The sequence below is a fragment of the Pogona vitticeps genome, chromosome 2, assembly GCF_051106095.1.
Source record: "Pogona vitticeps strain Pit_001003342236 chromosome 2, PviZW2.1, whole genome shotgun sequence".
NCBI classification, from domain to species: Eukaryota; Metazoa; Chordata; class Lepidosauria; order Squamata; family Agamidae; genus Pogona; species Pogona vitticeps.
In genome coordinates, this window is record NC_135784.1 from 97,135,961 (window position 1) to 97,162,547 (window position 26,587).

A 26,587-nucleotide genomic window follows, 5' to 3' on the forward strand; every position below is an offset into this window, starting at 1 on the left:
AAAAGTGTGTCTTATGGAGCGAAAAATACGGTATTAACTATAATTTTAAAAGTCTGCTGTTATTGTATGCACAGTGTGATACTTTATGAAAGAGTGCTTATTTGTTTCCAAACTAATTGTTTCCTTTAAACCAATTTGGCCTCAGTAAAACAACTCTCAGCTTTGCACATAGTCCAGTGAAATGTAGTTTCCTTCCTGGGAAGTGTTTCTCTGTTTTTCCTACAATGTGCATTTGTATGGGTGGGAAGAAGTATCATGTCATCATCATCATCATTAGTATTAGTGTTATTGTTTCTGTACCACCTTTTGAATCTGAGTACTTAATAAGATCATAAAAGGAACAGTAACTTTTTAAAATACAGTATTAATATTAGTTCTAGTGCTCCTTTTTGACATTTTATTTAGACAGATGTTTGTGGTATAGTTTTAGGATGCTGTTGTACTCAGCCATTTTTTTTAAAAATTATGCATTTTGTTTCTTTTTTGGGTCACTTTGAGATTGATTTTTATCATGGGCAGGCATGATATAAATAGCCATATAAATATCTGACTGTCTAAACAGTATAGGGTGTGTTTCACTGGAGTTACCTCCTATGTAAGCAAGTTTGGCAAATTTAGCAGTGGTTCCTAATCTTTTTTTTAAACTACAGTATTCATCTGGAATAAAATTAATGAAGTAAAATGGTAGGAACAGAATTTTTGCCTCACCTGTGACTAGACTACATGCTGTAATGCATAAATGTCTTCTTGCTGTGAAGTCAGTTCTTATTTAACAATGATCATAGTAGGGTTTCCAAGATAAGCGAGACATTTAAGGAGTCTTTTTACTAGTGCCACACTGCAGTGAGTTTCTGTGAGCAGAGATTGAGGTCTCTAGAGTCCTTGTTGGACACACTAATCCACTACATCAACGCCCCTCAATAAAATTATAATCCTGTATTATACTTTTTCATTGTGATGGACTTTCTACAGGTAAATTGCATATATCTCTGCTTAAACTACAAGAAATATTAAACGTTAAATATTGTATTTTAATTTTTCAGGTATTTGGTTATGGAACTAATGGATGCTAACTTGTGCCAAGTTATTCATATGGAATTAGACCATGAAAGAATGTCCTACCTTCTGTACCAAATGCTGTGTGGCATTAAACATCTCCATTCAGCGGGTATCATCCACAGAGTAGGTAGAGATATTACATAAGACTGTCTTTGCCTTTACAACTTATCCTGATTCACAGACTCCGCTAGAATGTGTATCACAGGCCAGGAAGGTGGTACAGGGTTAAGGAGGTCACCAGTGTGGCTGACAAGTAACGTGGTATAAGCTGTTATAGAAATAAAGAAGGTTCCTTTCAAAAACTGTGTTAAAGAGTCCTTCATATACCCAGACTTGGAAAGGGGAATGATACGAAGACTGAAACTCTAATCGTTTTTCTAGTTCAGTTTATTTTGTGTTCTTTTCCATCTCCATGACCCAAATGCAGCAGTTTCTTATACGTCCTTCAGCAAAATGTATGGAAGCCTGTTGTTTCTAAACAAAAGCTATTCCTAGACAAACTACGTATTTATTTATTTAAATTATTTTTACCCCGCCTTTCTCTGTAAAAAGGACCTAAGGCAGCTTACATAATTAAAAGACTGTATTTAACATTGACAATAGTGTGTATACAAATACAAAAAGGATCAAACAAATAACCTGAAGTAGAAATTAAATCAGGTTTTGTAAGTATAAAAAGTTATAAGAATTAAAGATTGGAATAAGAAGATAATATAATATACAGTGAACAAAAGAGATATTAGAAGAAGGAATGTAAGACAGATAGATAGTTGGACCCAGGAATGGGAAAAAAAGGAAGGAGAATGTAGGGGGATGACTAAATTTGAAGAAACTGTTGAAAAGAGGGAAGAAAAAAGGGAATATAAGATGTTAGTAGAGGGTGAATATAAAACAAATAGCTTTGAAAGAGATATGGCAAGGAGATGTGAATAAAGAAATTAGTGGAGAAGTTTGGACCTGGGGAAAAAGAATAATGAAAAATATGTCAGGTAGGATAAAGGACAATTGTTATGAAGTAATATGGAGATGGTATTTAATGCCAATTAAATTAAATATAAGGAAAAAAGAGATACCATCTGAATATTGGAGGTATGAAAAATAAAGGGGAACATATATGTGGTGGACATGTGAAGAGAGACAGAAGAAATGGATGATTGTATTTAATGAGATTAAAGAAATTCTAGGAAAAAAGATGTCCAATGGTAGCATTGTTGAATATATTTGGAAACAGTCACTTAGATTAACTGATTCTTCTGTTTCTTTAACTATTCCATCTTGGCAACGTATATAGAAATAAGTGTTTGAGTTTTGTAGGATTTTATTATGTGTGTTATATTGTTGTGTTTTATTATTCATGTAAGCCGCCCCAAGTAGACTTTGTCTAGGGGCGGGGTAAAAGTCTAATAAAAGTAAAGTAAAGTAAAGTAGACAGAGGAAAATGAAATTGATATTTTAAAAGAAGCAAGATTAATATTTGCAAGGAACTGGAAAAATAATAATTAATTGATGTTGGAAGAATGGTATAATGAGATGCGGAATCTAGCTATTAAAGATGAATTAACTTGTGAATTGAACATTAGAAAAGGATAAATGAAATAAAATAGTTTTAATGGGATCTGAAACCCTTTTATAGAAAACCTATTTACAAAACATAAAGGTTATACTCCAACATAAGAATTATATGTTTGGAAAGAGATAGGGCACATGATATAAACTGAGATGAAATGTGTCGATGAAGATATATATAAATAACCCACCTTCCTGAAAGTGGTGAGTTACACTGTATATTTGAGTTATGACTGTACAGTATTAGTCATTCATGTTTTTGTTATCAAGTATTGTTTGATGTAAAAAAAATTTAAAGGATCAAACAAATACCGTACAGAACATTTAGCAACACCAAAACATATCCAAGTGGTAAAGTACAACATCCATTTAAACCCCCCACTCAAGCAGCTAGTCACTCAGGGAAAGCTTGCCTGAAGACAATATATCAGTCTGCTTTGATGTGCCTGGATATGTATTTCCATCTGTGCAATTTTGCATGCATTACTTATTTTATTTCCATTTTGTAATATTCTTTCTGGGCCCTTGGGGTAGGTTAATAAAACTGAAACTGATAGAATGTCAATACGGTAGTAAAATGTCCCAAGAAGGATATGATTCCAGAGCGAAACATTAAAACATATCTGTTTCCTGAATTTTTTGAATAAATTCAAGCCTCCCAGCCCCCTACTTTTATCTAAAACACACTGATGTTGAGGTGTGACAGAGTTATATGTTCTTTCTCGGTTCCCTATGGTACCTCACCTGAACAGAACGGAGGTTGAATGGAGGGACTCTTTGGGTCTCTCAATAAAATGGGAATTATTCAGTGAGCTTTATGATTGATATGGGATGTGAACCTAGATTTTCCTCATCCAGGTTCACTGACTGTGGATATTCTATTTAACTGAGCAAAAGAGTTTGCATTGTAAAACCACATCTGTCTCAAACTGGTAAATTTGAAATAGAATAATAATATCTGTTGACTTGTGTGGATTATATCATTTCTTGAACATTTATTTGAATCTGGTTTTTTCCTTAGGATTTAAAACCCAGCAATATAGTAGTAAAATCAGATTGTACTCTCAAAATCCTTGATTTTGGACTGGCAAGGACTGCATGTACTAATTTCATGATGACTCCGTATGTAGTAACACGATACTACAGAGCGCCAGAGGTTATCCTTGGCATGGGATACAAAGAGAATGGTAAGTCACAGGGTGGAAATACAGTATTTGTCTTCTTGCTGAAGTTTGAGAAAACCAACTATGATAGGCTTAAGACGGTGTAGCTTCACTGGCATAATGGCTATATAATTGAATCAGTGCTACATGTTTGACAACTTGAGGAGTCAGTTCTGCATTTGAATCCTCTTTCCCTGCAGAGGGCAGTAGAGATAGTAAGGTAGAGCAGGAAGATGGTACTGCAAACCCCTTGCTGAGCAGCTTGTAAGGGAGGAAATCCAGTTGAAGAGCATGGGGCCTCCAATATGTTGTATTTAAAGCAAAGAACACTGTTGATTAGTATTTTTTTTATTTATTTATTTATTTATTTATTTATTTATTTATTTATTTATTTATTTATTTATTTAACTTATTAAATGCCCATCTAGAACGTGTCTACTCTAGGCGGTTTACATTAAACATAAAAAGTAAACTAAAGGTAAAATCCGAATTAATCACAGAGTCCACAATGAAAAAAAAAGGAGAAAAGGAAAGAAATAGGCTAGGTGATGGCTGTGGGGACAACCTCATGCCAGACCCAGCTCTTTAATTGCTGGTCAACAGCTGCTGATGGATAAGGACTCCTTCATGCCCTCTTTCATTAGCTATCAACAACCAAAAAAGAGGCAAAACAGACCAAGGTTATAAATTTAGCAAACTGAATCTGATGCACAATGATACATTATATATACAGTGGTGCCTCGCTTAACGGGCGCTCCGTTTAGCGATGAAATAGCTTAGCAATGACTTTTTCGGAGCGTTTTTGCGCTTCGTTTAGCGATGGTGCCTGTGGCCGATTTTCACTTAGCGATGGTTGGGACCATGCTTCGCATAGCGATTAAATTTTGGGTCCCCTGTTTCGCTTAACAGTGGTTTAAACAGCCTCATGTTTGCTGTTTTTTAAATGTTTTTCTGTTATTTATAAAGTTAAAGTTTACTGTTTAAAATATTTGAAATAATAAAGTGCACTTAATAAACCCTTTGTTAACCAAATTTGACTTTGTTCTGACTCTTTTTTAATTTGTTGTTGTATTCCCCCCCCCCTTGAGATGCATTGAATAGGTTTCAATGCATTTCAATTGGGGAACCGCGTTTCGCTTAGCGATGTTTCCTATGGCGATTTTTGCTTAAGGACGGCAATTCGTTCCTATTGGAACGGATTATCCGGTTTTCAATGCATTTCAATGGGAAACCATGTTTCGCTTAGCGATGAAATCTCTTAGGAGCGATTTTTTTGGAACGAATTAACATCGCTAAGCGAGGCACCACTGTATATCCGTACCCACACCCCTGTAGTAAACCAGTGATGAATAAAATGTAGTTTTAAGTCTGTGGCCTGGATAGAGATTTTACTAGAATGGGACTTTCAGAAAGAATGTGAAGAAGGGGCATGGGAATGGCATGGAGGTACTAGGGCTACTCCATGTCTTGTGATTTCTACAGCTTCCACTCCCATAAATCAGTTTGGGGGGTTCCCACTGAACCGGGGGGCTGGGGGTTCTTTTTTTCTCAAAGCCTCCTCCCTAATTGTATGTGTATGCAGACATTGCCTTCAACAGCTGCATTTAATTCTTGGCAGTTTGTAGTGCAAAGTTAGTGACAGATTACTTTCCATCAGTTGCAAGAGGCTATAATTAATTGTTAATGTTTAAAGGATTTATGAATTATTTGTCTACTCTCAAAGTGGTATTTTTTCTCCTCTTTTTTGAACTGGGATATACTTTAATGAAGACTGCATAAAGTAACCTCTGTCTCAAAAAATACTATTCCGGAGTATTCTTAGTGTGTATTACTTTCTTGAGCAATGTTAAATACTCATTAAAATGTATTTATAGATTTTAAATTATCTTTAATTTTTTCCCCATTACACCTAACATTTAATAGTGGATATCTGGTCTGTTGGGTGCATAATGGCAGAAATGGTCCTCCATAAGGTCCTGTTTCCAGGAAGAGACTGTATCCTTCACAGCGCTTTCAGGAAGCACAAATGTGCATTATTAAAATAAGATTGAATTACATATTTGAAGAAACGGTAGATGTGCCATAGTAGGATGTTGTTGTTGTTTTAACACAAGTCCTTCTTCGTCTAAATTTCAAATAAATGTTATTGTTTCTATTGTTTAGAAACATTGTAGCGGTTCCATTTTCTGCATTGTTGTGTTTTTAATGTAAAAAATGTTTTTTGTTTCTACTTTTGTTCATGACACTCCATAATTTTATCATTTCACTTTTACTTTCAGTTGATATCTGGTCAGTTGGTTGCATCATGGGAGAATTGGTGAAAGGTTGTGTGATATTCCAAGGCACTGATCGTATCCTTCCCTAATAATCTTTGACTCCTAAACCACATTTATCAAATAATTATTTCACTTCCTTATAGATGTAGAAGAATGCTAAATCCTGCCTTCAGCATATTTCTCTTTCCTGTATGGATCTGCCACACATGTTCAAATTTGTGATATTTACCACAAACAAACTTTTATTCACTTATTTATCACGTCTAATTATACTGTTTGAACACTAACCATTTATGTTAAAAACTTCACCTTTTTGCAGTCTTGATGCTGCAAATTTCCTTAACAATTATTGCCACTGTTTAAATGAAAGATTCCTCAAAATTACTACTAAAAATTTATACTGTTCGCTTTTTTGTATTTCTTTGTGTAATTGAAGTAAACTCACAACAATAGGTTTGTTTTGTCAGTCCTTCTCCTGTTATCTTCAAATAGACAGTGAAGGCACACAAGGTTAGAAAAGTTCAACTCTGAATGCTTAATTTTATGAAAGCTTAATGGTTGATCACATGTTAACCTAATAACACAACTAAATAAAAAGAGCTTTACTTTCATTTTTTCCTATTTTCTCCCATATATATTATTTTGTCTTCCAAAGCCTTATGACCAACCTAACACAATTCTTCATGTATGTTGTGTCTCCTATCAGTTGCATGTTGTAGCTAATTTTCATGTCTACTGTTTTTTTTTCATATACTGTACGTGTCTTTCATGCTTAACAAATCTCAGTGCATTAAATGCATCCTACTACTTTGAATTCCACCAGTCTGATGTTAGTGTCTTTGCTCGTTATTTTATGTTGATATTAATAGATCTGTTGATCTCAAAACCAATTACAGAAGATTGTGATTTCTTCACATATCATTTATGTACACTATTTCGTGATGGAAGTGCTTTTTAACAGTTGAGAAAAGTATGAGACTTTTCATTGTAATACTTTGGGATTTTTCCTTTTTACTCTCCTATAGTGGTTTAAAGGGAACTGTAATTTGCCCTTAGGTGTGTAAACATAAGTTTGTTAATTTTTTTTTATGTTTGCAAATGTGGCTGCTTCATCAGATAAATGTCTCAGTACATTTGGTAAGGGTTTATATACCATATATTGGGGTGGGGGTGCAGGATCATGGGAGTGCTGGTCTAATGTGCTTGTGTAACATCTTAGTTCCTTTCAACTCAGAGGAAGATAGAGAACAAAAGATTAATGCTGGGCAGTCTAGTAAAATGATCACAGTGAAAATATAGTATCATGCTGTAGCACTACTTAATCTTAGTGTCCCTTTAACTGCATTAGTTTTGAGATACAGGAGATGTGGTACAGATGGGGAGGGGGACAGATGGAGGAATCCTGAATCAGAGATGGATTTAGAGAAAGACGTGGATACAGAGGGGTATGCAAAGGAACTTTCTGGCCCAGAAAGAGAGTTTGGGGGAGAGCATGAAGTAAGTAGAAAGAGACTTCGTTCAGAAACACAGGAAAGCAGAGTATAACTGTCAGTGAAAGATTGACACAGAAAGAGGGAGGTAGAAAGGTTGAGACAGATGCACAAAAAAGTGAGAGAAATGGAGATGGCCAGAGACATTAATAGGGCCATTGCGTTTATTTCCCATGTAAGTAAAGTGATGCTGAATGTGTTGCAGCAAAAACTTAAATGGAGCGAGAAACACATGACTTTCAAGCTGCATTCTGAAAAGGAAGAGGCACTCAAGATTATATTGCAAATATATGCTGGATACTTGAGCACAGCAAAGAATTTCAGAAGAATATCAATCAATGCTTTGTAGACCGCAGCCAAGCCTTTGACTATGTGGATCACGAGAAGCTATAGATGGCTCCGAAAGAAATAGTTGTGCCTCAACATTTGATTATCCTGATGTGTAACCTGTACTGTGGACAAGAAGCTACTGTTACAGCAGAATATGGAGAAACAAAATGGTTTCCTATTGGTTATTTATTTATTTAATGTTATTTATATCCCGCCCATTTAGACCAAAGTCTACTCTGGGTGGTTAACAACAATATTAAAATAAAATAAAACAACAATATTAATATTAATACGTTAGACGAGGATGGTGAAATAAGTTAGGTATTGACAGGAGGGAAGGCCTGTCTGGGGGGAGATTGTTCCAGAGGCGAGGGGCCACTGCTGAGAAGGCCCGCTTTCTTGTTCTTTCTCTTCGGGCCTCCCTCAGCATTAGGCCCCTCAGTCACCCCTCCTGGCTAGAGCGAGTGATACAGGTAGATCTAGGTGGGAGAAGGCATTCCGCTAGATACTGAGGTCCTAAACCGTTTAGGGCTTTATATGTCCTCATTAATACTTTGAAACCAATGGAGAAATGAGCAGGTAGCCAATGCAAGGGGACCAGAGTGGGGGAGATATGTTGATGTTTTCTCACCCTAATAAGAAATCTGGCCGCTGCATTCTGCACCATTTGAAGCTTCCACATCAATCTCAAACGTAGCCCCACACAGAGTGCATTACAGTAGTCTAATTCCGAGACTACATGCACATGGACCAGAGTGGTGAGGGCCCCAACATCAAGATAGGGATGCAGCTGGGTGATCTGCCAAAGATGGAAGTAGGCGGTGCGGACCACTGATATCTGAGTTTCCATGGTAAGCGCCGGATCAAGTTGTACCCCCAAGCTTCAAACCTCAGTCGTCGTGGTGAGAGTCACACCCCAGAGAGTGAGGGAGTTTCCCAACCCCCCAGTGTCTGGGCCACCCACCCTCAGGACCTCCGTCTTGTCCGGGTTCAGCCTCAGACCATTCGCCTGCATCCATCCCAGTACGGCATCCAGACAGCGCTGAAGGGACGGAACGGCATTCACTGTTGTTGGGAAAAGGGAGATGTAGAGCTGGGTGTCATCAGCGTACTGATGACATGAAGCCCCACATCCCCTGATGACCTGATCCAGCGGCCTCATGTAGATATTAAACAGCTTTGGGGAGGTAATTGAGGGTGTCAGGATGTATTTCATCTCCCTATTTGTTTAAACTGCACATAGAACATATACAGAAAACGACTAGATTCAGTTGAAGGAGGAGTGCAAATGTTGGAAGAAAGATATATAGATAACACTATCCTACTGGAAGAAAACAGCAGTGATTTCAGACAAATTCCAATGAAGGTGAAGGAAGACAGTGCAAAAGCTGGACTGTAGTTGAACATAGAAGAAGAAAAATCATAACTGCAGAAGAATTTTAGTTAATCTAAACAGTGAAGTAATTGAAATTGTTAGATTTTGTATCATTAATCCAAATGGAGACTGCACTCAAGATATTAGAAGAAGACTGAGACTCTGAAGGACAGCAATGAAGGAACTAAAAATAAAGTGTATTTTTACAGTCATCAGCACTGCTGTATTCAGTTACGTACTGTGTATGGGTGTGAAGCCTGGGCAATGAAGAAAACTGACAGGAAAAAAATGATTAATTTGAAAGAAGGTGCTGGAGAGTTTTGCAGACAGACTGGACTGTCAGAAAGGTGAACAAGGGAGTCTTAGATGAAATCAAGCCTGAACTATCTCTGGAGGCAAAAATAATGAAACGGAGGCTGTTCTATGTTGAGCACATCATGAGAACGTAGGATTCTCTGGAAAATACAGTAGTGCTGGAAAAGGTTGAAAGCAGCAGAAGAGAGGAAGACCAAATATGAGATGGATTGATTCCATAAAGGGATCCACAGGCTTGATTTTACAAGAGCTAGGTAGGGCTATTAAGGACAGGACATTTTGGAGATTTCTCATTCATGGGATTGACACAAGTGAGAGGGTGACTTGATGGAATGTAATAACAAAAACAAGAACACACAGAGAAAGTGGCAGACATGTACACATTGGTGGACACCTGAAGAGAGTAAGGCAGACACAGACACATGCGCATGTCAGCGGCCTGAAAAAATATAGGCACAGAAATAGATAAGTGGAGGGGAGACAGGAGGGATACATAACACAGGAGTGTTACTAATGATCATTCATGCCTGTGCTAATGAAAGGTGTAGTGAGGCCCAGGAGACTTCAAATGATGTCTGTTTTTTGGCACTTACCAGTGTTGCTGAATTTCATTTTTTAACCCTGTGAGGAAGCTAAAAAGTGACTTCATTTTTGTAAAATTATGTGTAAAGACACCACAGAGCAACAACTGTACAAAGTTATTTTTCAAGATATACTGCAATTCAGCTGTGAAATATGGTTTATATGAAAGCTATCTGAGGCTATAGTTGTTTACAGTAAGAAGTAAATCCTGCTGAATTCAGTGGCACTTTTCCTTAGGTGGAATTGCATGGTGAATGATTTAAACAGAATATTTTCAATAGTGAATCAAGATTGGTGGAATTCTTTAGTAGAAAATGTTTATGTATGCAGATCAAAAACTGTATTTGCATGGTTCAGCAAATATATTGCTTAGTTCAAAAATGCTTTTTTTCATCCTTTATAGTATATCTAGAATTAAAGTGTCATCTGAACGCAAAGGCAAGTATAAGCTGACTTTACAATATGTAACCATATGGATCACAGTGGTTCTTTAAAAAGCACCCTAATGGCAGTCATGTTAAAATTAATATATTTTAATAATGAATGTAGACATTCTTATATGGGATATTCTCAGCCTATGTTCTTTGTTGTGTTCTTTGTGTAGTCCTACTTCTGGAGTTGCTTCTAGGAAGCTTCTAGGACCACAATAGATAAGTCATGGTAAGTGTCAGATTAGCTGGGTGCAGTTTCTCCCAAAAGGTGATGTGCTTGCCTTGAGACCCTAATCAGCAGAAAGCTTGATAGCTACATATAGTCCAGCACATTATCATTTCCCCAAAAATAAGACAGGGTCTTATATTAATTTTTGTTCCAAAAAAAGGCATTAGGGGTTATTTTCAGGGGATGTTTTATTATTTCCCCTATGTATAACAATCTACATTTATTCAAATACAGTCGTGTCATCTTCTGGATGCTGCACAATGGTGGAGGGTGGGGTTTCACTTAACTGGGGCTTATTTATATTACAGGCATCCTGAAAAATCATACTAGGACTAGATCTTATTTTCCGGGAAACAGGGTAGCACTGCCCATCCAGATCTGTGCAACTTGTCAACAGCTACTGTTCTGATGACTTCACAACAACTCTCTAGGAGATTGAGAATGGAAGAATTCATGATCAATTCCACTGAACCACTTCTAAGGCAACCTTGTATTTATATATCAGCCACATCTTAAGTAGAGTCATTTGAAAACAAATTGTATTCCAGCATGATTTTAAAGTATCTCCCATAAGAAGAGTGATAGTATCAAAACAAATGGCAAGGATGTCGTAAGAGCCCACAGGATATCCAGTTGCATTCTGAAAAGCTCATTTTTGCTGTTCAGTCATGTCCGACTCTTCGTGACCCCATGGACCAGAGCACACCAGGCCCTCCTATCTTCCACTGCCTCCCAGAATTGTGTCAAATTCATGTTGATTGCTTTTATGACACTGTCCAACCATCTCATCCTCTGCCGTCCCCTTCTCCTCTTGCCTTCACACTTTCCCAACATCAGTATCTTTTCCAAGGAGTCCTCTCTTCTCATGAGATGGCCAAAGTATTGGAGCCTCAGCTTCAGGATCTGTCCTTCCAGTGAGCACTCAGGGTTGATTTCCTTTAGAATTGATAGGTTTGTTCTCCTTGCAGTCCAGGGGACTCTCAAGAGCCTCCTTCAGCACCACAATTCAAAGGCATCAATTCTTTGGTGGTCAGGTTTCTTTATGGTCCAGCTCTCACTTCCATACATCACGACAGGAAAAACCAGATCTCTGGTTTTTCCTTTTCTCTTTTTTTCCTCTGTTTCTTTGCATTGTTCATTTAAGAAGGCCCCCTTGTCTCTCTTTGCTATTCTTTGGAAGTCTGTGTTTAATTTTCTGTAAGTTTCCCTATCTCCCTTGCATTTTGTTTCCCTTCTCCTCTCTGCTATTTCTAAGGCCTCGTTGGACAGCCACTTTGCTTTCTTGCATTGCCTTTTCTTTGGGATGGTTTTTGTTGCTGCCTCCTGTACAATGTTACGAGCCTCTACCCAAAGTTCTTCAGGCACTCTGTCCACCAAATCAAGTTCCTTAAATCTGTTCTTCTCTTCCACTGTGTATTCATAAGGGATTTGGTTTAGATTACAGTGGTGCCTCGCTTAACGATATTAATTGGTTCCCAAAAAACATCGCTATGGGAAAACATTGCTAAGTGAAACACCATTTCCCATAGGAATGCATTGAAAACTGGATAATCTGTTCCAATGGGAACGGATTATCGTCCTTAAGCGAAAATCGCCATAGGAAACATCGCTAAGTGAAACGCGGTTCCCCCATTGGAATGCATTGAAACCTTCAATGCATTTCAATGGTTTTGACAGGTCCATTTTCGCTATTTTTAAATTGTCTTAAAATGTTCAAAAACTGTTTAAAATGCTTGGAATCCTTAGTGCACCCTGTAAAACTTTTGCAAACTTAATTTGTCTTTGTTCTGAGTCTTCGTTATTTTTTGGTGAATTCCCCCCCCCCCCATTGGAATGCCCTGAACTGTAAGTTTGACATCTACAGTTCAGTGCATTCCAATGGGGGGTGAATTCATCAAAAATTAACGAAGACTCAGAACAAAGCCAAATTAAGTTTGCAAAGGTTTTACAGGGTGCACTAACGATTCCAAGCATTTAAAACAGTTTTTGAACATTTTAAGACACACTTAAAATAGCGAAAACGGACATCGCTATGCGAAACAGGGGGACCTAAACTGTCATTGCTAAGCGAAGCAAGGTCCCGAACATCGCTATGCAAAATTTCCCCATAGGGAACATTGCTAAATGGAGCACAAGATTGCTCCAAAAACTTCATCGCTAAGCGAATACATCGTTAAATGAGGCAATCGCTAAGCAAGGCACCACTGTATACCTGAGTAGCCCAGTGGTTTTTCCTACTCTCTTCAGTTTAAGCTTGAATTTTGCTATGAGAAGCTGATGATCAGAGCCACAATCAGCTCCAGGTCTTGTTTTTGCTGACTGTATAGAGCTTCTCCATCTTTGACTGCAGAGAATATAATCAATCTGATTTCGATATTGCCCATCTGGTGATTTCCATGTGTAGAGTGCTTGTGATGACCAGCTTGTTCTCTTGACAAAACTCTATTAGCCTTTGCCCTGCTTCATTTTGAACTCCAAGGCCAAACTTCCCTGTTGTTCCTTTTATGTCTTGACTCCCTACTTTAGCATTCCAATCCGCTAGAATGAGAAGAACATCTTTCTTTGGTGTCAGTTCTAGAAGGTGTTGCAAATCTTCATAAAATTGTTCAATTTCAGCTTCCTCAGCAGTGGTGGTTGGTGCATAAACTTGGATTATTGTGATGTTGAAAGGTCTGCCTTGGATTCTTATTGACATCATTCTATCATTTTTGATATTATATCCCATTACAGCTTTTCCCACTCTTTTGTTGACTATGAGGGCTATCCATTCCTTCTACGGGATTCTTGCCCACAAAAGCTCTTAGACAGATGTTATTATGGATAAATGTGAGGTGTAAACCAGTGGAAGAATTTTGGAATTTCATCAGGTCTTAGTAGGACCACTCTAACAAAGAAGTTTGGGTTTTATTTCTCAAGGCATTTTCAATGGACTTCATAGCCTTTGGGGAAGACTATATGTTTTGGCAACACAGTCCTTTCTGAACTATCAAGTCCAACCCCCTTCTCAATGCAGGAAATCCAAGTCAAAGATTTCCCCCCCCTGATACTCAACTGAAATCTGGCTTCCTGTAACTTCAGCCTATTGTTATGTGTTCTGCACACTAAGGTGATTGAGAACAGATCCTGCCCCTCCCCTCTATGACAATCTTTCAAGTACTGTATTTGAAAAGTGCTATTATATGTCACCTCAGTCTCCTTTTGTCAAGGCTAAACATGCTTTCAGTCTTTTGTCATAGAGCTTGATTTCCAGTCCCCTGATCACCCTTGTTACCCTTTTCTGAATTTGTTCCAGTTTGTCAGCATCCTTCTTTAAGTGTGTCCAGAAGTGGTCATAGTACTCAAGTTGAGGCTTAATAAGTGCAAAATAGAGGGAAGCCAGTACTTCACAGCATTGGGAGATTATACTTCTGTTAATGCAGCCTAAAATAAGATTGGCCTTTTTGCAGCAGCCACATTGCACTGTTGGCTCATATTCAGTTTGTAGTATTACTGAGAAGTATTTCCATATTATAACTGTGTTTATTTGTTTTTCTCTAGATTTGGACTTTACACGTATCTCTGTTCAATTTCATTCTGTTGTTTTTAGCTTAGTGCCTGAGCCTATCAAGATCATCTTTGAATGTTGTTTCTGCCTTCCAGGGATTAGCTATTCCATCCAATGTTGTGTTTGGTCTACAAATCTGATAAGCATTGCCTGCAACCCCTCATCCAAGTCATTAATGAAAATGTTGGGAGAGTACCAGGCCCAGGACTGAGACTTATGATACCCCACTTGTTAGCTTCTCCCAGTTTGAAAAGGAGCCATTTATTGATCAGTGGAGGGAGCTAGTTTGTGATTCTTTGGCACAATCAGTTGATCAGCTTGAGAACCTCTACTTCCTGCCACTAAAATGAGGGTTCACAAATGACGCTTGAAACACAGATGGTGTTTTTCATATACAGATTATGGCCAACAGCATATTTGCTCAGCATCTTCTTCCCCTCATACTTCTACCACAACCCTTAATGCTGATGCAAAACTAGCTTCTTGCGCTGAAGGGTTTTTAGAGTTGTCTAGACATTTAAAGTTGCAACCCAGTTCACACATTAAATCTAGTTTTTCAAGTAACTGTATGCCCTTCTTCATCCCAGGAAAAGTTTTCTTACTGTCCACCACAGCAAGAGGGAACTGATCGTCAAGAGTATCAAGCCGTAATTTAGTACCTGTGAACATAACTTTATGCTGCTTAATTGAGAGGCCACACAATCTGTTATCAATGCAGCACTTGCATTTTCATGGGCTGTGGAAGCATCTCACTATATAGGTCTGCACAGAGAACCAAAGGATGGACAGTAGTCGCAAGTAATCTGCCTTTTTGTTCAGTCATTGAAAATATTATTGTGTATTCCTTGTAAAGGGATGAAATTAGACTGTAAATATATACATTTGAAATTTGACAGCTTATGTCCTTGAATATTAAATATTAATATTTAATATTATAATATTTAATAATATTATAATATTTAATAATATTATAATATTTAATAATATTAAATATTTAATGCCTCCTCCCAAATGTTTTTAAGCATGTCATTACCTTGTGTGTTTTTACTGTATTATGCTCTGCTGGAAATTTTAGCTTCTGTTTCTAAATTATCAGTTTACTTCAAGTTATAATCCTAAATTCAGCTACCAGTGTGAAATATAGTAAGCACTTTCAAATTTTCTGGAACTTTCTTCTGAGTTAACAAATAAAGGATTGTGTTGTCAGAGGATTGGATCCAGATACAGTAAATTCATTTTTAAATGGACTAGCTATTGCTGATTCTTGACTCCCCAAAATATTTCCTCTATTATCCAGTACTTTATCTGGAAAGAATCCAACGTATTTTGATAAAATAATCCAAAATTAATTCGAAAAGTTTATTCACACAGATTAATCTTGTTGTACTCACAATTTGTGAAATAAAGGTACTTTCCTAGGTAATAGTTCTACCAGGTTCCTGATTGTTCTGTTATATAGAATTTGGGGGCAAGAGTTACCTTATTTTCCTAAATGTTTGTAGATATTGACCAGTGGAATAAAGTTATTGAACAGTTAGGTACACCGTCAGCAGAATTTATGAAAAAGCTACAGCCTACTGTGCGGAACTATGTAGAAAACAGGCCAAAATATCCAGGTATCAAATTTGAAGAGCTCTTCCCAGACTGGATATTTCCATCGGATTCTGATCGTGACAAATTAAAAAGTAAGATTTTGTTTGTGTGTATATTTTATTTATTTTATTTATTCTATTTATACCCCGCCTATCTGGTCTTGTGACCACTCTAGGCGGCTTGAAAAGGTGCTTTTCATAAGCACCTTTTCAAGAATATGCAAAATAAATATTCTATTATTCTCAAGATTGTAAAGCAAGTCTAATTTGTTGTGGAATTTTTACAACTTCAGGTTGCAACAGAGATGTTCATACACTAGTTTTTTAAAACATAAATTATTAAATTTCCTGTTTTGGAGTATATAAATTCTACCTTTGTGCTCATTAACATTTTAACTGTATGCATTAGTTTTGTAGGTATTAGTTTTCTTTGCCTTTGTTGGTTTTTGTTTTGATTTAGCTACTCAACAAGAACTCACTTGTCAGCTTCAAAATCAAACTTTCAAAATTCGATAACCCTGAAGTGCTGCTTACCATACGTTTCTGTGTATAAGACAATACTTTTTTCTAAAACCTTTAGACTAAAAATTGAGAGTTGTCTTATACACAGAAGTAAGCTGAGGAGAGAACAAAATGGCACATACCTTTCCCATGCAAACAGGCTTCCTCCAATCACGAGCCTTATGTAACTGATCTTTGATGCTGAACAAACCAATTGCAACACACCTCGTGGAGACTGTAGTAGGCTCAGATTCAACAGGGACTCGTAATGTCTGAGTGTTCTGAGCCCAGAGGCTGAATACTCAAAGCTACCTTTTCTTAATTTTCAGTTAGAAAATGGTGGGGGTCTTATACACAGAGGTGTCTGATAGACAGAAAAATATGATAATTATAAATAAAGCAATATTTTCAAAATAACTTTAGGCTGAACTAAAATATTTCTAGTTGATACAGTATGTTTCTGCAATTGTCTGCCCTTTAAGAAAATGCAGATATTCCTTTGTGCTGTTTAAGTTTGTTGCTTGTGCCAGAGTGATAAATAAACATTCTATATTTTTATGCTTTCAGATATTTAGCTTCTAATGATTAAATCTTTTCTCCTTTCCATTTTCTAGCCTGTCAAGCTAGAGATTTACTATCAAAAATGCTAGTAGTAGATCCAGACAAACGAATTTCGGTAGATGAAGCTTTACGTCATCCATATATCACAGTTTGGTATGATCCAGCTGAAGCTGAAGCAGTAAGTTTAATGTTTATTTATTTGGATTATTTGTATACCTTTCACATTTTCTGCGTCATAAAAAGGAAAAACTCAGACATTGTCTAATTTTTTTTAAAAAAATCAACAAGAGGCAATAACCCTAATATTATCTAAGAATGTGAAAAACCATAAAATATTTTAAGATTGAAAGCATAGGACATTTGTTCAAAAATAAAGATGATGTCTTTAAGACCACAAAGGGGAGATGCCAGGTAAGCATCTCAAAGCAGGAGGAGAAGGGCAGTAAAGTGTATAAATGAAGATCAAGAAATCATTAAAAAGTTAGGGCACAATTGTGTAGTGTTCTATAGTGGTCCGCATGATCCCCAGCTCACAGTTGTGGGAATTGGAAATACCCTGTTTAAAATAGTGGGGGCTTCCGACCGTGTGATGTTGAGAAAATTTGTAATGTTGGGGGGAGGAAACAGCTGTTAATGCACAGACCATTGGTCATGCAGTATAAGCAAAGAGGATTTTGTCCATAAATTCAGAAAGCTTGTATACTTTGCTCACATTATGAGAAACAAAAACTATAGTTGTTTATCATTGATGATTCAATGTAACATTAAGAAAGCAGTAGACCTTATTGGGGGTTGAAAGCTTGGAGAGTGGTTTGAATGAAGCACAGCAGTCTGTTGTTTAAAGCTGTTACATTTAAAATCAGGGAAGAAATATGAGCATCCATTCTGTTTGAAGGAACAAATCATTCTGTGATAACCATGGAAACTAACCACAGTAAGAGGCCCATAAATAGCCTCTTACGCATAGCCATGTTCTTGGGCACCTATTTATTTTGCTGTCTTTCACACAGAACTTCCCAACATGATCACTAGCTCAAAAATATGTTTTCACTCTTCATTAGCTGTATATGTGTAAAAAAGAATGAAATGAAATTTTAAAACTTTGTTATATTCGTAGCCACCACCTCAGATCTATGATGCACAGCTGGAAGAAAGAGAACATGCCATTGAAGAATGGAAAGGTAAAATCTACAATATGTTAAAATCCTCTGAGAATGTTTTGCTAAGTAATGGCCTCTAGATAATATTTAATGAAATATATTTCAGTGACAGAAAGATGATTTTTAAGCTTAATTCGAATAAAATCAGAACATAGTAATTTAGTCTGCCTAAGTTACTAACACCTACTATAATAATGAACAAGTCAGTAAAATACTTATCTTATGACTGTTCCTATCTTCCCGATTTTTAATTTGTTTCTCTTTTTCTTAGATAGATGGCTAAACAGACTGTTGCATGGGGCACAAATAATGTAAATACTCAAATATTTGAATAGACTAAATAAACTTTGAGCAAAATCCTATGAGTTCTGTTCTGCCAGTGTAAACCAGATTAGATTGCTGAAAATAATTAATTTTAATTAATTCAGAGCTTCAAATCCTCCTCCTGTTTCACTTTTCAGGGCTCCCTAGAACTTCCTTTTGCCCTGTGGAAGCCTTTGGGAGCCTTCGGACCTTGAAAAAAACCTTTAATTCTCAACACTCATGACCAGATAGTGACCAGTAGACAGTGATAATCCAGCAGTGATTTTTGCCTGTGAAAAGCTCCCTCCATTTTGCTTCCTTTAGAGTATATAAATGTAATTCCTGTGTTTTCATATTTAACAGTTTTGTACGTTAAATATAGAAACCCAAGAATTAAATTTAAATCCCAAATATATTCTTTTTATGCAATATAATAAGAACATGCCCTGTTTCCCCAAAAATGACCTAACACGATGTTCCTAATATAAGCCCTACCCCAAAATAAGCTCCAGTTAAGTGAAACCCTGCCCTCCACCATTGTGCAGCAACCAGAAAAAGATGACATGACTGTATTTGAATAAATGTAGATGGTTGTACATGAAAAAAAATAAAACATCCCTTGAAAATAAGCCCTAATGTGTTTTTTGGAGCAAAAATTAATAGAAGAACCTGTCTTGTTTTCAGGAAAACAAGATAGTAAAAATATTGAAAATCCCTACTTTAAAAATATGCTTTTAATTTGGAATAGGTACAGTATAGAAAAATACTAATTTCATCAATTTCTCCATTCATTGGTGGAGTTGGAGAAATTTCCAGTAAATTCAAAAGTTAGAATTGGGAATAAGAAGGAAACAAGTTATTGGGATAAAAGATTAGTTAGAAAAGAAGGGGAATAAATAATACATAAAGGATTGATGGAATGGCATGGTCAAATCTTACATGATTAGAGGGTTTGTGGAGGAATATTCTCAGATGTTATTCCAGGCAAAAGGGGGAAAGGAAAAAAAGCAGTGAAATAACTCTTCTGCTGTTTTGTCTCATTTGTCTTCCTACCCTCTCTCTTTCTATATATAGAACTAATATATAAAGAAGTAATGGATTGGGAAGAAAGAAATAAGAATGGTTTGGTAAAAGAACAGCCTTCAGGTTAGTCATTGATGTAATAGTCTTTTAAAAGTTGTTTATGCTGTATTAAATTTATGTGTCTTGTCTTCCTAATTCTTCTGATTCATGTTCCTGTATGTACAATTTTTCCCATTTAAGAATGTGTACAGGTCCCTAGGAATGGTTGAGAATGGGTCAAAGATAGTTACTAACACTCAGAGATAAATGTCACTCAGGTATACTGTATATCACTCAGTACTTAGATGCAGCCCAAAAACAAGGCCAAGGTAATTCAGGTTACACAGGCAGGTCACACTAAGAGACGAGAAATAGACAGCACAAGGCAAAGTGAAACAATGTGAGGTCACTTACGGGGTTGCAGAGTGCACAGTAGCCAAGGAGCAACTAAAAGCATGGTCAAAGACAGTTTGAGGTCACACACAGGGCTTCCACTAGAGAGTCAGGAAAGCAAGCTCACATGAGGAATAAAAATTATATACCAGCAATTCCTCTAGCCTCAGAAACCTTTGAAAAGTAAGTGCCAGATCCATATCAGTGATCCAGCTGTAACATAATACAGTCTTCCTGAACAAGTGATCCACATGAGAAGTTCTTTACTCATTAAGGCCCTCTGCTGCAGACAGGCATTTCTGAGCTTAAAGGCTCTGGCCTTCCTAGTTACGATGTTTATGGTCTTGGAAGCTCTGGGCTGATGTAACAATATTTTCTTTTGCAAAGGATGGCCCTTCAGTTGTCCTTTCTGAGAACCTCAATAGTTTTGAGGGAGGTTAGAATTTTCTGGGACATTGGATTCTCTTCTGAAAAGGACTTTTAAAGACATAGGCCCATGACATATGCATTATTTCCCTATACTCAGACTACTGGTCAAAATAGCTTGTTGTGTGCATGGTTTGGTAAAAGCAGTCTTGGATTATAGGGAATAATATATACCTCTGTCTGGGGTGAAGCAGTAACTCTAGCAGTGCAGAGTCCACAATTTCTTTAAAGCAGGGGTAACCAACCCCAAGTCTGTGGCCTGGTAGTGGCAGGACCTGGTCACAGAGACAGATCGCCCGCCCCCACATATGCACGTATGCACATACACTGCTCCACATACACACATGGACACATGCATAACCCACCCATACATGCACAGATGCCCCACGCATGGACACACTCAGCCCCCAGATGCATGCATGCCTCGCCCACGCATGGACGACGAATCCCCAACCCCCCCGGACGGTAAACCCTCCATGGTGCAAAAAAGGTTAGGGAGCACTGCTTTAAGGTGTCAAATGAAAATAAGGAGCCTTTCCTCACTGCTGAGTGACATTTGTGTGTTATAAGATACAGTATAGTCTTCCAGAACCAGACAGATATATCATGATGAAAGAAGAAATGCATTCCTTAGAACAGTAAGAGATGGGTATTCGTGAAGGCTTTCACGGCTGGGATCTAATGGTTGTTGTGGGGTTTTTGGGCTCTTTGGCCATGTTCTGCACAGAGGAGAGCACAGAGTGCTGTCCTCTGAAGATGCCGGCCACAGAGACTGGCAAAACGTTAGGAAGAACAACCTTCAGGACACGGCCAAAGAGCCTGAAAAACCCACAACAGCCAATAAGAGATGGGATTTATTAATTTCGAAAGAGCACTGCACCTAGGGAGGTGATATAGAAAGGTGTTCTTCCCTCCTTTTTATGTTTAGTTGCTCTGTAAATTAATGAATGGAAGCACTGCCTGGCTTGCCCCTCAATGAATGAGGTGAGACAGAGGACAAAGGTTTTTGTATTTGACTGGCCCTGAAAATTTAACCTTTATATAGTAGCTTTCGATCATTGTGTCAGTGGTGACTGTTTACCAGCTAGCCGAATTGTAGTCTGATAACCTTTGTCTGGCACTGTACTGTGGATATTGTGATACCGTGAAATAGGTTGGTGTTGGCTGAGAGGTGCTACAGAGTATTCTTAGCTAAACAAATTTCTATATCTTGCTCCAGATAGAAGTCTCTGCTTTGCCACATTTGGGATTGCATAGCAGCCACAAAGAAAAAAAATTCTGAGTGATTGGATGGTTGCAAAGCCATGTGCCTGATCACACCAGAAAGGATTGCTTTAATGGGAGCAATCGCCCACAAGATGATTTTTCTATCTGCTGGGAATCGCTTCAGCCTAGCTTCAAAAAGTAGAAGCCCTACAGCCGAACCAAAAATCTTGAGCGTGGACATGGGTCAATCTGGAGCACTTTTTCCCATGTATACTATGATAACTAGAAACAGATTGCACCAGACCACCCACGAACAGTCCAAATGAGCTAACATCCTATGTTTGCTTTAAATGTTTGTTCTGGGTGATTGTACTGTCTGTCATATAGCTTTTCCATATGTCCTGCTATAGAAGCTTTGGTTTGGAAATTAACAGGTGAGCTGCTGTTCCTGTTCTTTGGTCAGTATGCTTGGTGCTTACTGTATTTTCCATGTATAAGATGATGTTTTTCTCTAAAATATTTAGATTAAAAAATTTAGAGTCGTCTTATACATGGAAGTAAGGAGGGCAGAGGGATCAAAGTGCTTTGATCCTTGCTTTACCCCTCCACTTTCTTTTCAAAAAATCATCAAAGTGCTTTGATCATTGCTTTCTTCCTCAACTTTTTGTGAGGAAAGTGGAGGGCAAAAGGACTTTCCTCAAAAGCAAGAGCTTTCTTGTGAGGAAAGTGCTTTTCCCCTCCACTTTCTTTGGAAGAAAATGAAGGGGAAAAGCAGGAATCATCAAAGCAATTCCTGCTTTCTCCCTCCACTTTCTTAAGAAGAAAGTGGAAGAGGAAAGCAGGAATCAAAGCGCTTTGATGATTCCTGCTTTCCCCTCCACTTTCCTTGCAAGAAAGTGCTTTCCCCCTCCACTTTCCTCTCAAGAAAGCACTTTCTTGCAAGGAAGGTGGGGGGAAAGCACTTTCTTCTGAAGAAAGTGGAGGGGGAAAGCAGGAATCAAAGTGCTTTGATCCCTCCCCCCACTTTCTTGGGAAGAAATTCTAGGTTAGAAAAGTGGGGGGGTGTCCTTATACAGTGGGCGTCCTATACACGGAAAAATACGGTAGTTTGTCAAGAAGAAGGAGAGGGAAATTCCATGTGCTAGGTTTGGAAACATGCTGTGAGCCAGTTTGCCCATGCACAAATCTCATATGTGAGAATTTTCCATTCGCCCACATCCACATGCCTTTTGACCTTTTCAAAGAATTCTGAAAGGTTTGTGAGGCAAGACTTAACTTTATAGAAGCCATGCTGATTTTCCCTCAGCAATGCTTGTTCTTCTATGTGTTTTAAGATTTTATCTTGGATGAGGCTTTCCACCATTTTCCCTGGAACAAATGTTATTCTAACCGGCTTGTAGTTTCCCGGGTCCCCCCTTCTTCCCTTTTTAAAGATTGGCGTGACGTGCTATGCTCCAGTCCTTTAGCACTTAAGGACAAGTTGTATATTTTAGTTAAGAGATCAGCAACTTCATTCCTCAGTTCTTTAATAGTCTTGGGCTGGTACCAACTGGGCCTGGTGACTTATTGATCTTCAATTTATCAATATGTAGTGCATTATTTGTAAAACACTAGCTACCATTTCTAACTTGCTCAGAATCCTCTTTCTTACATATATTTGATGCCTACATCTCTTTGACATTAAAGAAGAGGTCTGCATATTGGCTGAAATCCTGTTTGTGTGAGTTCTGTAGCGCAAGGATGATTATTTAATCAGCTAAGGCAGTGGTCCCCAACCTTGGGCCTCCAGATGTTCTTGAACTACAACTCCCAGACGCCTTCACCACCACCTCTGCTGGCCAGGATTTCTGGGAGTTGAAGTCCAAGAACATCTGGAGGCCCAAGGTTGAGGACCACTGAGCTAAGGGGATTTTTGGAAATTAAACATTTCTTTCTTCCCTTTTCTGGCCCCCACATGTCCCTAGTAACTTCTTTCATTGTCAGGATCCTTTGCAGGGCAGGAGGGGGAAGTGTTTAATTGCTGATAATCACTGCTGCCAAAATAGTGGCAGCAATTTTCAATAATCAAAGACTTTCTCCTACTATCCTGCAGCCCCCATGGGTCCCACTGAAGAAAGAGATTGTTTGGTACCCATGGAGGCTAGGGGATGGGAGGAGGACACAATCAGTTTCTTTAAAATAATGCCTCAGCTGAAGACATCATCAGCCTCATTCCACAGAACTTATGTAGATAGGATTTCAGTCAGTATATTGTGTTTTCATATGTACTCCTTCCATAAATGCCAAATACTATGTTTTCAACCATGTCTTTCCTCAGATTTTCTTATGCTTGGTTTTCTTAGCACAGATGCAGCAGTGAATAGCAATACCAGCCCTTCCCAGTCATCATCGATCAACGACATTTCATCCATGTCAACAGAACAAACACTGGCCTCAGACACAGACAGCAGCCTTGATGCTTTGACAGGAACACTTGAAGGATGTCGGTGATCAGTGTTGAAGATTGAACGTTGGCAAAGAACTTTTGCTTCTCTTGGGCCTGAAACACTTGTAAGTTTTATGGAACCAAGTAGAAAAACTCCATGTTCTGCATGTTCCTCTAAAATAATGTCTGCGATTTTATTCAGTTGCCACAGACTTTCTGCTTAATGTTTTCCCATGAAAGCAACTTTGTATATCAAGGCAAAATAAGTGTAGACATTACTATAACTTATTCTGTTTTAACCTATATCAGGTGAGCAGTTAAAATAACTCCACACCCAAATGAATTCATGGGCATTCTCTCAGACCTCTGAAACATGCGCATTGTCAATATAATTTTTAAAATAAGAAAGCCATTGTAAATCTTGTTGAATGTATATCCTCTTTCTTATCTATGTGATTATAGACATATGCCATATCAATGTGTCTTGCTGGCATTCTCAGTACAGTAAAATATAAAGGCATAGTTTCTCTGCGTAGCACTCTTTTCTTGAGGCCTTTTTCTGTCCACCTCCAAATAATTTTGTATACCTTCTTGTACAAGAAGCAGATATGTGAATTTTTGCTTCATCTTTACATCTGAATGTAATTTTGCTTCTCTGAATGTGCTGTTCTAGTGCTTTTATTTCAAGGGGTAGACAGAATAAGAAAAATGCTAGTGTATTTTTTAACTCTTGCATGGTTTGTGAATTAGTGTATGTTTTAAAATAGATATTTGGTCTTTTTAAAGGGCTTGTAAACATCATTGCTCCTTTCCCTATTTTGGCATTGCCATGGAAAATCTGACGAAGCTTGAGAGTATTGTGGGGATATAGACCCCCTGGACAGATATACAGATACCCACTTAGTATGTGTGTTTTGAAGGGACCACCATATGATATATGAGAAAATTTGCACAATAGTAAATTAACCATAATAGAAAAACAAGAGAATAGCTTTTTAAAAATGGAACTATGTAAGAAAAGGTTTTTAAGTGGAATTTATACACCCTCTGTAGCAAATTCCAGAGACAAATGCCAATCTTGAAACAGTTTGAACTGGTTCTTTTTTTTTCCTGGTTCCAAAAAATTGTGATGTGTCACAGATTGAGAATGAACAAAATCTATTCACCAGATATTTGCAAGGAAACATATTTGTGTGAATATGTTCTATATTTATTGATAGGATAGTAGCTTCAACAGTGTTGAGAGGCTATCCAAGTTTGGCAACTGAGACTTATCAGTAAGTCTTGAACAATGAAGATTTTGGATTGCCACAGTTGGGGCATAGGGTTGCCACATTAGTAAAAGGTGGGTTTGGTTCATTTCTCTAATAACCAAAGGCGCATTTAATATATGACCTTCGTGCTCTGGCACCAGCACTTTACTAAATGTACAATCTTTTGTATGTTTACTTGGAAGTAAAACCCATTGGGTTTAATGAAGCTTATTCTGGATGGGTCACTATAGGTTTACAGTCAAATTAATATGTATTGCAAGCTTTTCTGGCCAGAGAAAGGTCAACAGACCTTTTGAGTAGATCTAGCATGAGTAAGATTTCTCCTACGGTTTTCTCTTGAGTTATAGGGATGTTTCAGACATGGATGTATTGAAAGGAACAGGATTAGAAGATCTAGAACACTGGTTCTTAACCTTGGGTTACTCAGGAGTTTTGGACTGCAACTCCCAGAAGCCTTCACCACCAAGTGTGCTGGCTGGGGTTTCTGGGAGTTGCGGTTCAAAAACATCCGAGCAACAAAGGTTAAGAACCACTGATCTAGAATAAGAATTGGAGAGCATCCCTGCCCCCATAGCTTGATTAATAAAGTTATATTACATTGGACTAACTGATCATTTTGAAGTGGCTTCCTAAAAAAACCCTGTTAGCTGAATAGGGAAGATCCATTGAGGCTGTGCTTGGACATCACACTAAACTATCGTTCAGCAAAATGTAAAGAGTGTAGCTATCTCTTACATTTGCTTGCTTGGCCCTCTCCCCTCTCTTTGAGAAGTTTTTGGTTGTACTTTTGGATAATTGCGGTTTTTCATGGTGCCTTTGTGTGACAAGGTCTGGTCAACACTGCATTATTTTCAAATAAGCCACTGCTAAAAAATCTCACTTCTGAATTTGATTGGTGAAGCTAGCCACAGTTGGTGTGATTCCCCGTTCATGCTTGGGATGGGGTGTAGGGTGAAGTGTGCTAATTTAAAAACAGGCCAAGTTATATCATGCCTTCCTCGAATGTAATTTAGTGTGACATCCAAATACAACAGGAGGAGCTTTACTACCTTCTTTTGGCAAATCTAAACATAAACAAGAAAGAGAAACAGAGTGAATCCCCTGGTTTAAAATATTGCCTCCCCCCCTTTTAAGTTTCATATCCCTATACTTAACTGAAAGTTTTGGAGGTATACTGTTTCAGATTAACTTTAAGGAAGTCAAAGTGGCTTTTGTATGGTGAAGCTGTCAGCCTGAATTCTGAATGGTTAGAAGACACGCTATCAACTGAATTCAAAACTGAAAAATGGACATCTGTATTTCACTGATGATAATTTATTCCCCA

General features: G+C 37.8%; 1 protein-coding gene across 23 annotated transcripts in view; it reads left to right on the forward strand.

Moving 5' to 3' along the window:
- MAPK9 (mitogen-activated protein kinase 9) overlaps positions 1–26,587 on the forward strand; it is a 71,228-nt gene that overhangs the window by 28,284 nt on the left and 16,357 nt on the right. For 5 of the 23 annotated variants that reach the window (XM_020782710.3, XM_072990096.2, XM_020782712.3 and 2 more), the window contains 8 exons: positions 1,044–1,182; positions 3,647–3,812; positions 6,068–6,139; positions 15,863–16,045; positions 17,068–17,192; positions 18,132–18,195; positions 19,552–19,623; positions 23,912–24,649. In XM_020782710.3, coding sequence (XP_020638369.1) covers positions 1,044–1,182; positions 3,647–3,812; positions 6,068–6,139; positions 15,863–16,045; positions 17,068–17,192; positions 18,132–18,195; positions 19,552–19,623; positions 23,912–24,054 — 964 coding nt within the window. In that variant the 3' untranslated portion in view covers positions 24,055–24,649. Of the gene's footprint in view, positions 1–1,043; positions 1,183–3,646; positions 3,813–5,711; positions 6,140–15,862; positions 16,046–17,067; positions 17,193–18,131; positions 18,196–18,445; positions 18,486–19,551; positions 19,624–23,906; positions 24,650–26,587 lie in introns of those variants that run through there. The other 18 variants (XM_078385685.1, XM_078385688.1, XM_078385687.1 and 15 more) reach the window with 10 other exon arrangements.